General features: G+C 40.4%; 1 protein-coding gene across 1 annotated transcript in view; it reads left to right on the forward strand.

Annotated features, from left to right (window-relative positions):
* Positions 1 to 979: 979 nt before the first annotated feature.
* LOC137613337 (steroid hormone receptor ERR2-like) overlaps positions 980 to 12569 on the forward strand; it is a 30357-nt gene continuing 18767 nt past the window's right edge. Inside the window, exons 1-2 of the mRNA XM_068342475.1 lie at positions 980 to 1107; positions 10296 to 10711. Of these exons, the coding sequence (XP_068198576.1) occupies positions 1058 to 1107; positions 10296 to 10711 (466 nt within the window). The 5' untranslated portion in view covers positions 980 to 1057. The remainder of the gene's footprint in view (positions 1108 to 10295; positions 10712 to 12569) is intronic.

A 12569-nucleotide genomic window follows, 5' to 3' on the forward strand; every position in this document is an offset into this window, starting at 1 on the left:
CCCTCTCTCTCTCTTTACCATGTGATTGGTGAGACGCTGTGGGAAGCAGCTGTCATTCCTTCAAAGCAGACCAAGCAGTGGAAAGCCAGATCTACAGTGGGATGGAGGTGGGGTGGGGGGGTAGTAAAAGGAACAGTTTAGCTCTGAGATCTGCCACTGAGCCTCTTAAAGCGCGGTAAACAGACGTGTTTAAATCGCTCCTGTGAGCCCCGTGTTGCTGCTGGTCTGTTACCATCAAACACCAAGTCCAAAGAAACTCCTCATCTTTCTGTCTGCCTCTCTCTCTCTCTCTCTCTCTCTGGGGGGTCTCTTGTGTTGTATTCCCTTGTGAATGAGTGGACACTGACCATTAACCCGGCCCCTCTCTATAATCCTCCATTGCCATTGGCTGCTCACAGGACATCCCTCCCCAGCAGCGACCAATGGCAGCTGCTCCATATGCACCAAACCACTCCTCTCTGCTCTTCAAGAGCCCCCGTGTCATCAATGGAGAATCATTCCCCTCACTGACTTACTCAGCCTGAGTGTGTTCTCACCATCGCTGCTCTCCATCCCTCTGTCTCCTGCTCGCTCGCTCTCTCTCTCTCTCTCTCTCTCTCTCTCTCTCTCTCTCTCTCTCTCTCTCTCTCTCTCTCTCTCTCTCTCTCTCTCTCTCTCTCTCTCTCTCTCTCTCTCTCTCTCTCCATCATCACCGTCCTGATTTCCCTCATTTCTCCTCCCATCCACACGTGCTTCATTCTCCTCTTCCTCTCTGCTGCCTCCACTCTTCCTCTCGCCACACTGAGGGTGCAGCACCTGTGCAGACTGGAGTTTGTTGGGCTGAGGCAGGAGGTTTTTGTTGTGTGTGTGGGTGTGTGTTTGTGTGTGTGGGTGTGTGTGTGTGTGTGTGTGTGGGTGTTAAACAGGGGAGGGAGGGGAGACAACACCCAGGAACACCTGACCAACGTTTCATCAAGATATGTGGAGACGTAGGAACTGATCTCCTCCAGTTTTTCCCCCCCAACTGTTTGTTTTTTCTCTTTTTAATTGCAAAACCTGGAATGCTAAACGTGGACTGATGGATGTTTCTGAACTGTGCATCCCCGATCCTCTCTGCTACCACAACCAGTAGGTGCTTCTCTTTTCCACATCTCGTCCCCCTTCTTTGTTTTTGTCTTAACTGTCTCTTACTTATTTATGTCTATTATTTTAAAAAAAAACAAAAAAACCTAAAGCTTGAGGAGGAACTCTTTGGAAAAAAAAGTATTTGTTCACTCTAGGGGAGTTTTTTTTTTTAATAACCAGGGGGTTCCTCAGCCCTGCCGGGCGGTGCAGCAGTGGTGTTAGAGAAGCTGCAGCAGTGGAGCCCACAGGGAGTCCAGGTCAGGCGGTTGCCCTGAAGCAACAGAGCTCTTCATCAGGATCTAGGGTTTAGACCCAGCCACAGCGTAGAGCCACAGGCAGATCAGTGTGGACAATACCCAGAGCAGAATCCTCTGGCAGCAGCCGCAGACCGGAGGTGTCCCGGGAAAATAAACTGACTGTACTGCCGCCCAGAGTGTGTGAGAGTGTGTGTGTGTGTGTGTGTGTGTGTGTTCTTGAGAGGCAGATAAGAGCTTGAACTTTTCTGTGTGTATGAGTGAAGCCTTGATTACTTTTAAAACCACTTTTAACTTGTGATTTATCCTTGGGATCATTTTGTTGATCATGATGAATAAATGTTGAAATTTTATTGACAGGGAGGAGTTTTCTATTTGATTACTGAAGGAGATGTTTTAAAAATATTTAGAAAGTGAGAATCACAAACGTCAACCTCAAATTGGAGCAAAAGTCGTTAGTATTTCTTTAGGACACAACTTAAGTACCAGAAAGACTTTCCTATACTGATGTCTCCTATACTGTGGATGGTATTTGGAAGTTTTAACCAGCTCAGCACTTTTTACAGGACCGTGGTTAGGAATTTGTTCACATTGATCTTTATGAATGAAAACTACACATCCTCTGTTATATTCAACACATATAGCATCACATTGCTCAGTCTAAAGATGCATCAGAGTCTTCAAACAGACAAAAAAGTTTTTAAAAATGAATTAGCTTGTTTTTGTTTGCAGGAAATAAGGAAGACTTTTACATTCGTCCCCTATTACAACATCTCCCTGCTGACAGCACTTGGCCTTTCTCGCACCATTAAAAATGTGCATCTTGCTGAGTTTAACAGCTATTTTCATCCTTTCCAGATTTTTTTCTGGCATTAAAAATTACACTCCACTAAAAAAAAAAAATCTCAGATTGACAGCAGTGACTGTTCAGACCGTTGCAGTGCAGCGAAATGTGCATCGCAATATAAAAATGAACATTCATTTATTTCTTGCAATCAAAAACAACATGCAAATTAATTTGTCAGTGAAATAGTAACAGGAGTGTTTTTGACTGTTTTTATATAAGTAACATTTATTTTTTTATTAATGTGTTGAAAATCATTTGCTTCATGTTTTGTTTCATGGCTCAATATTAGACTCACAATATATTTCTCTTCAGACTGAAATATGCTTAATTTTTTTTATTTTTGTTTTATTTTATCTTTTAAAGTTTTGCTCAACAATAAAAACTCCGGAATCTGTGAAGCTAAATTTAATTCATGGGTCATCAAAAAAAAGCATTTCCTGAGATATAAAATTTTTACTACATATTAAAAACATTGAAATGAATATGATAATGGAATTATTTAACATTATACTATACTGTTTTGATTAGTGTGTACTGTGTGTTTTTGTAAACCTGCATATTTACTCTGTAAACATAGATATATAAAAATCTGCATGTGTATTCTGGTGAGTCAGGAGCTGCTAGCTAAATGTCTGCATACATGCACACACATCTGTATGATGCATGTAAATATATGCATAGTTCCTACAGTTTGTTGATTACTTTATGTTCAATGAAATTAAACTTTGAGTAAGCAGCAAAATGAAACTGTGACTCCAAGAGAAAAGAGTCATCTACCATGTAGTCTATACGATAAGTACAGTAAATGATACCTTATTCCACTGCTTTAGAGTCCAGAAACTTTAAGTTTGTGGTTTTAGTGTCACATAAAACTGGACTTAGTCTGGTTTGTCCTCTAGTTATGCTGCAAAGCAACAACCATTAATCAGTACTGCTGGCCCAGTGACCATCCTACTGACCCGAGGTGAGACGTCCATGAAGAGACTCATGAGTCCGAGATGATTTATTTCCAAAGGTTTCCTCTTGGCAAGAAAAAAAGTATTTTTAGACATAATTGCACAATCCCATGTTCTTTATTTATTTATGTAGAGTTTAATGAATCTTGTACTATATTGTATTATGTATTCAATATACTCAAGAGAGAGGTTTATTGACAATATATAATAAGCTTTTCATTTAACTTGAACCAAAATCCAAATACCCCGTAGTCAAAAGTGTGACTTAAAGGCCAAAACTTACATAGAGTCCATGGGACTGTGTGGTGTTTGATAAAAATCAGATGCTATCTTTTGAAAATTCAGGATATAACACTTAAACAAATAATATTTTATATTCTTTCACAAGAAAACACATAATTTCCCCCATCTTTAAAATTTGCATTGACTTTATAATCCAAAAAAAGTTATGATTATGACTATAGTTTTGGTAGAACCATAACATTTTGGCCGAATACCTCATTACCCCACAACTTTACTGAAAGTGTTCAGTTTACTCTAAAATAAAAATCAGTTTATTGTCTCTTCCCACCTGGTGTCCTCACAGGTGTCATTCATGCAGACCAACAAGTACAAGTTGCCAGATGTATATACACAGACACACAGACACACAGACACACACACACACACACACACACACACACACACACACACAGACACACACACACACACACACGCAAACACACAAACACACACACACACACACACACATACAGTATATGCTCACACATTTGTGTGCAAATATGGATAAGACCACAGAATCACACACTGACCTGGGGTCTAATTTTAGCAGCGTCATCTCATGGAAACACCTGACTGTGTCTGTTAGGAGGAAAGCATCAGCTTATCACGCATTGCATCTCATTTCATTGCACAAGTATTTACACGCATCAAAGAAACATTTCTATCTGTCATTAATATCTTAATAAACAAATACCAACAGCACGGTCCAAACATTTACCTTGTCACATGTTAACATGCCGCGTCACTGCAGGGAGGAGTTCAAAGTAATGGAATGTTCCACATTTTATTGCAATAATTTTTCTTGAAAATTAGCGGTAGCGACTCGAAAAATTATAATTTTGTATGCAGTAACAGAAAAGCATTGTCGTAGAGTAAATATTTTAACTTTTTCAGTAGCATATTTCCTAGAGTTACTGATGGATGTAGAATGTAAAGTTTATTCTTATCATGATACTGCCATCATATAAAAGTCAAAACTAATGGTGACGTGTTATTTTCACACTGTGTATACCATTCAGTGTTTTCAGATTAATAAACAAACTTATCCAACGCTGCTGCTAAAATTCTTCAAATGCATTTTAGTGCGTATCAGAAATTGAATTTTAACATAGAAATACTTGTGAGGGCCGTCCTTTTACAATCTGTGCCGTCACTGCAGTGACAGACTGCTGCATATTTTACATCTGAAGGCTGGTGTTGTTGGGGGGGGTGGGGGGGTGGGCAAACAAAACTCTGAGTCAGCTGATGGATGGAGGGAGCAGGTGGTGGGACGGGGAGCTGTCGCTTGTCCTACTTCCCTCCAACTTTTTCTTCTTGCGGACAGCTTTGAGTGTCGCTGCTGCGTTTCCTCACAAGTGTTAATAATGGAGATGCAGAAGGTGCAGCCCAGCTCCATGGTGGTGCTGTGAGGCAGCGTAGAGGGAGAATGTCTTCATTACATGTCACGACCTCCGTACTGGTATATATATATACATATATCCTTTAGCGGCCCGTCAAGGACTCAGGTTCATCAGCTGTAGATGGACGCTCCTCTGGAGCAACTCTTCAATCAGAACATGTCGGCGGTCGTGTGTTCAAGCTGAATGCGGGCATCAGAGAGGACTTCGTAGAATGAGTTTGTTTTATTGATCAAATGAAATTAACACACACACACACACACACACACACATACACACACAGACGCTGAAGAAGCAGTACATCTAATCATGGAGTGCGGGTCGGTCCGCATGTTTAATTTAATGGGCCTCATCGTAGCTTCAGAGGTCTCACATTGTGAACTTAATTCCTCTTCACCACGTTAATTTGCATTGTGTCAATTGACCAAAGCGCTTACTGTATCAGCTTGAGTCTCACTTGAAATTCAGCCCATGACCTAATACCATTAGGCAAATGCAAAGTTGTGTCATTTACACATTTGGATAAAAAAAAGAAGGGATAGAGAGTAAGAGAGAGAGAGTGAGAGACAGAGAAAAGCCAATTTGCCCCGGACAAGGCTCGCTTGTGATTATCGGTGGATGTTATTACTGTGGAGAAGCAGACGTTTGAAGGTTATGTTTCTAGGCAGTAATTGAAATGCAAAATAACATTAGGATCGATGGCCATCTCTGTTTATTTATGAAATCAATATTGTAACTGTCCCTCATGAATCCCCCTCTGATTCCCAATGACGGCTTAAGTCTCTGTTCGTTTATTCTTTCCCCCCCATAACCTCTTTCTTCTGTCTCTTTTTAAAAGGCAGTTAGGGGTGTGTTTGACTTTGCAGGGAGAGCAATTTCCTGGAGGTGGTGGACTTGTATGTAGATGGGGGGGTTGATACTCCAGGTAAGGAGACATCATCCATGAGGGAAATCTATGCAATCTCTCCTTGTGTCAGTGTCATTGAGGAGGCCATATCCTGGGAGTTCTGTGTACGGGAATGTGTGTGTGTGTGTGTGTGTGTGTGTGTGTGTGTGTGTGTGTGTGTGTGTGTGTGTGTGTGTGTGTGTGTGTGTGTGTGTGTGTGTGTGTGTGTGTGTGTGTGTGTGTGTGTGTGTGTGTGTGTGTGTGTGTGTGTTACCGCAAAGCAGCATCAGTGCTCAGTGCAGTAGAATAACTTACTAACTTGTTCAACGGTGGAAAGATTTTGTAAGAATGTAAATATTTAGTAGTATATAATGTAAAAAGTATATAAAATATTTAGTATATAAAATGTTTTATTATTGTCGTAAAAATATGCATTATTATGGTCATTTTTGTAAATTAATATTCATTAATCACCCTGGGGAATAATCAACCATTTCACTCTTGCCCCGTTGACTCGATGGAACTTTATAATAGTATTTAAAGGGGGGAGCTTGTTTAGAACAGCTCTGATCAAAAAGCATCACACTTAAAGTTTGAGCTCAAAATATGATCTACAGATACTTTTTCTATGTATTGTTTTTAAATAATGAGTGTAAGAATGTACTGGTTCCAACATATGTGATTAAGTGAAATCTAACATCTTTGAATTTTGGATTTGTTGGTTACAAAACACAAGCTGTCAGTGGTTTCATTGACATTTTTCACAATTAGTCCTTATAGAACAACCAATTAAAAATGGTTCATCAATAGTCACACAATATTGGTAGATTGTTGTATTGAGTAAATATGTTCATCAGGTGCATCCTTGATGCTCATTTAAAGAAAGGATGAAAGACACACTGTCCATATAAAGTTTAGATTTGGTAAAATTGAACATTACAGAGATCCAATAAAACAATTAAAAGTAAGTATAAAATTAATTAAAATTAATTAAACTACAGCCGGAATCACATCGCTGATCGGCGCTACAATAATCGTGTTGAGAGGGGTTTTGTTTAAATGTCACAGATGCTGATATGCAGCAGTGCTGGATTATGAGTGACTATATGGACAAAACAATTCACAAATTAAATATAGATTCTGGTAAGTATTAATATTAATTTAGGATTTAATGCTGAAGGTAAAACTGAGAGGTTCTGATCTGTGTGTGTTTGTACACACTGAAACCACCAGGTCTGAGCAGACGATGAAGACATGCAGATTTACAGGACTTTTTATATTTTAATAAACTATATTCAACAACATTCCTCCAAATGTGCTTAGAAATGTCTTTTGATGAATGTCTTTGCTCTATAAACCTACATAAAACTGTGTTATTAGCAGTATATGAATCATACATTCAGATTTTTAAACGCATCCATTTTTTGATGACCTTCATTTGTGCATGTTGTTGTTGCTGCTTAACACTTGGGCGACACACGCTACTGCATTATCCCGCTCGCATGACCATTCATTTCCCAGACAACTCGGCTGCGGACTAACAGTGTAATCTATGTGTCAGGCAGGAAGGGGCACTCAGTTTAAAGCTGATAGAGTTTGCCCCAAACAAGGACAGCCTATCATAGAAAGATTAATGAACTAATTTCATGCATGGCTCCTTGCCTCTGTCCTTCTGCGCTTCCATGTTTGACTGTGTGTTCAGCACAATGATTTACGCCGTGTTGCTCGCTACAAGCCTAACCCCGAGATTAACAATAATATTTCCCCTCACTTGGAAAATATATACTAAAAAAAAAAATAAAAAAAATAAAGGACAACTGGATTTGCAGCCCTTCACTCGTTCAGGATCGCGGGAGGTCATTGTGGTGAACTGGTCTGAATACGTATTTTAGACTTTGTTTGACTGTTGGAAAAATTTAATGTGCAAAATTTTATAAGATGCATGTGTTTCATGTTTTAAAGGTGGATTAATTTAAGAGGGGGAGCTGGAAATCTGCAAAACTGCAGGCGTTAGGGAGGGATGCCAAAACACACATATACACGCACACCCGCACACACAAACACACACATGCACACACATTCAGCCACAAATATGTAAGATTTTCACCTGCGCTGGTCAGACAATGGTCACCGATGTGATCAGCATGTCCGTCTGATGAGAGTTCTCTGCTTGATTTGTACTATTTTTCTGTGTGACAGTGCAAACACACTACCTCCTAAGATATGAGGTGTAATATTTAATGTCTGTGTGTGCATGCATGTGTGTGTGTGTGTGTGTGTCTGTGTGTATTACAAAGGGAAGCCGGCCAGGTTGAAGATCATCAGGCGACACATGAAAAAAAATTTTTTTAAATATAATATGATCATACCATGAATCTAGATCTGTCACACAAATTTCTGCCGTTATTTTATTTCAACAGATATGAAGGGAGCCATTAGATATTTCCATTAAAGCTAACAAAAAAAAAAAAAACCCATCTCCCCTGCGTTACTGTGTGCTAAGTGTGGAATGAACTACTTTTTACATATGCCACAACGTGCTATTCCATAGGGAATCCCCTATCTGGCTGCGATGATGTATTAACTGTTACCTCTCCACTCTCTCTCACATTCTCTCAAATGGGAGAAAATATACCTTCCAGTCAACTATAGGTGCTTGTTGAGTGTCACTCAACATTTTATGAGCTCTGTGAATCTTTTATAAACCACAACAGCCTCAGATTGAAGACTAACATAATGTTGTATTGCTCCATCTCTCACTATGTTAACAGTCCTGACTGATTAAAAATGCATAAGGAATGTCTGGGACCCGTAAGAGGAGGGTTTATTTTTTCATGCCTCATCTGGAACAGGAAGGAAGCAAAGGATCAATAGATCTGATCTTGGCCCGGAGGTAGAAAGCTATCTCCTCCTCCCTCCACCCACTCGTTAGCAGTTAAAAGTGAGGTTTCATGTTGTTGGGGGCCTGATGACTTCATAGCTTTATATAAACGCTCATGCAAAGAGGCAGGAGAGGGAAAATACATTCCAAACCACAACCCCAAACCTGAAAACAGGGGCAGCCCCTGGGAGCAAAGGGGAAAAGTTCAGAGGAATCTGGTCAGCATTAACACCCTGCTGCACTCTTCAAGTCTCTCAACTGTTGTCACCCAATATTAAAAATGCCCAACGGTGTGGGGCTGAAGTTGTGTAAGATCTCTGACAGACAGAGACAACCGTTCTCGCTCAGTCCCAGGCCAAATTTCATGCTTTTTTTTCTTTTCTTTTTTAACGAATTGATATAACAGAATCATCTGCTAGTAGGACAACATAGACCAGTCATGGCCATTCTTTGTGGGATGAGTAATGAAGGCTCTTTTCTTAAAATATAACTCAAGTTTTTTTTTAGTAATGTCGGCAGAAGTGCCAGAAGAATCCTCACGGAACCTTTTATTTACGATCACATCTGATCATCATAAGTGGGATCTGGCATTTGGAGCCCTACACTCTGGTGCATTGGCAAGATTCAGACAAGGTCCATGGAAAATATATAGTTTAATGAATGAACAGTTGACTCCAACCATAAACTCTAAAAGTCAAATATCACAAAATGCAATTTAAAAAAAAACATGCCTGGGAGAATCAAAGTCAGGTCATCAGCTTGAGTGCCAGTGATCGTAATCTGTACATCAACCTGACTAGAAAAACTTGTGTTATGCTGACGACTCATGCAGTTACTGCTCCCTTATAATTAATGGTCATGAAAAACTCCAGAATAGTAATTTAACAGGGGAATAAAGGTAAATAACGTGAGAAATATAAAGACGTCCCACTGAGAAGCATTAATAGATGGTGTTTGGGTAGATAATGTTTATGCACAGCTAACATTTTACTTTGCATTTCCTTTTACAAAATGTGATCTTAACCCCAGGTCAGTTCCTCTTTCTCAGTTCCTCCATCCTCTCAATGGAGCTGCCGTAATCCAGCACCGTCCTTTGGCAAACTAACCGGGACTATTGATTGGGTCATGTATTACCCATGATCCTCCATATGCTGAGTGTAACACCTCTCTCTGTCCATTAACAGCCTTCTGAAGTTTCGTTCATTCATTTGCTCCTGGCAGCCGACCAATCGTGGGCATTGTTTGTGAGATGTATGGGACAGCTGTTGACATGGTTGTTAGTTTCCATTTTCCCTGAGAGAAATGCGTTACTGTGGTATATCACCTGGCATCCCAGTACATTAATGGTTGCATCTGTGACGTAATCTATCAAATTCAGCTGAGCCTTTGAGCTCCATTACAGCTGATGAATCAGCTGTCAAGAAATCATGGAGAGTTAGTCCTGTCTGTTGGAATGATTTCCTTAATCTTGTTGTTTTCTCATGTATATTAATTAGCATTTAAAATAGTGAAGACTGTGATGATTACATGATTTGTGTGTTTTTAGAATTATCTAGAACTTTTTGTCCTCAGAGAGTTTGGATCTTGATATTTTAGATTTTTTAGTTTTCAGAAACAAAAAATACAACCGTTTTGTTTCTCTTTGACGCCTAGACTGACTGTTACTCTCGCTCTGTGTCCTTCTCCAGGTTTCTAACCAGAATGCCCTCTGAGGACCGACACCTACCTTCAAGCTGCGGTTCTTACGTCAAAACCGAGCCCTCCAGTCCTTCTTCGTCACTAGTTGACACCGGCAGTCACCACAGTCCCAGCTGCAACTCAGACGCCAGCGGCGGCTACATCAACGGCAGCAGCAGACATTCACACGCCCTGGACTCTCCCCCAATGTTCAACCCGGCCATGCTCGGAGGTGGGGCCGCCTGCCTACGCCGTTACGAGGAGTGCTCCGGCAGCGTGGTGGACGACTCGCCGATCAAGTGCGAGTACATGCTGAACGCCATTCCCAAGAGGCTGTGCCTGGTGTGTGGCGACATCGCTTCAGGGTACCACTATGGGGTGGCCTCCTGTGAAGCCTGCAAAGCCTTCTTCAAAAGGACGATTCAAGGTATTCTCACTTTTTCTTACAATTAGTCTGGATAATAATCCCAGTTATACCCAAGAATAATTATGTTTCCTGTAAATTTCCAGGTGTGGTTATCTTTAATCCAAGAGTTCAGTTTCTATATATTTGGTCAAATTTTTATTGGTCTGGTCATCATCGTTTTAATTGAAGATGACTGTATTATTATGTGTTTCACATGTTTCTGCAACTCTCGACCCAGACTGTATCTGCTTTGGGTTTCCATTTTTCTTGCCTGTGAACACACATCTGGTGTCAGCCCTGTAGAATAATCAGTAGGTCAGAAATAAAAAAATAAAAATAAAAAAAACAAACAACAGAATTTTGAATCATTTTTTTCTGCAGGATTTGTGTCTGTTAACATGGAGTTGGCAGAAACTATGCCTTGGCTACATTACAGCCACGGTATGGAGGCACAAAATCAATAATCACAATTTATAACAAGAAAAACACACACAAAAAAATGTGTCTCGCCGACTCTGCTGCGGGGCATATTAAGGTTGACAAGCAGAAGGTATTAAACAATCTGTCTCTACTTTTTTTTGTGCCTGTTTCAAGTTTAAAATCAAAACAGATTTATATTTTCTCATTTCTCAAGTCAATCTGATGAGAGGATCCATTAATCCATGTGGTATGTAGTATAGGAATGTTGTAGGTCCCACACAGAAAGCATGAAATGACAAATGAATGCAAAGATCATCCTAACTCTGGTATTTCCACATCATGATGTCAGTTCATGTTTAATTTGGAGTCTTTTAAAGGATGCACTTATCCTAATCTGACCAGCAACAGACTGAAGGACTGTGGGTGTTTTTCATGTGTGACTTTGTTTGTCTTGCACAGACCTGCCCCTCCCCTCTTCCTCTTTCTCGTTCTCTCCTTCGTGGAGGACAGGCCCATAATGAACCTAATCTGTCCGTCAGTCGTCCCGAGCCACGGGACTTTCAGTCAATAACAATCATTGTCGGGCGACTGTAATTAAGAACCAGGCATTTCATTGGGAGAAAGTAAAAAAAAACGCAGGGTGGGTGGTGCAGATCTGTTCTTTGCCCCTGGGCCCCTCCATCCAACACTCAGGGGAGAGTAGACGGGGGTGGGGGGGGGGTAATTAGAAGCTCAGGCACGTGTTATCAGAGGCAATAACACAGGAAGCGGAGAGAGGGAGACGTCGAGGAGTCCTCCAAATAAAAGGCAGAGGGACAAGGGACAGGGAACGTGGTCATTCTCTGAAAGGAGCAGCCGCTTTAATGGAATGGTAATCAAGAAGGGGGGTCCCGGCCTTGGAAAAGGAGGAGGACAAGGAGAGGTCCAGCTTGAGTGGGGATGAGCGCGTGGATAATAGCATGGCATAACAATATATCAAAATTTAGAGGAAAAATAAGAGAGGTTAAGGAAGGATATTAGAGTGGTTGAAATGTCCTTTGAGAAATAAATGTGGACACAAGACCTGATTAACTAAGAGGGTATGCCGACAGTGAGCTTTTAGAAGTAGGCAATTTAAGACTATTGTGAACCAGTAATGCCGCCCTCTCACACACACACACACACACATACACACACAGACAGGCACAGACACACACACACACACACACACACACACACACACGCACACACACATACACACACAGAGATGGACGTGCACACGTGCACTCGTGTGCACGTCCACACACACGTACTGTATGTCACAAGTTATTTTTGATGCATTCACAGATAAAATGTTTCTTGTTTGCTCAAATAACAACAACAACAATAATAATAATAATAGTAATAATAATAATAAGAAGAAGAATTATTATTATTATTATTATTAACTATTATTATTATTAACTATTATTATTATTAT

The sequence above is a fragment of the Antennarius striatus genome, chromosome 19 (genome assembly GCF_040054535.1).
Source record: "Antennarius striatus isolate MH-2024 chromosome 19, ASM4005453v1, whole genome shotgun sequence".
Taxonomy (NCBI): Eukaryota; Metazoa; Chordata; class Actinopteri; order Lophiiformes; family Antennariidae; genus Antennarius; species Antennarius striatus.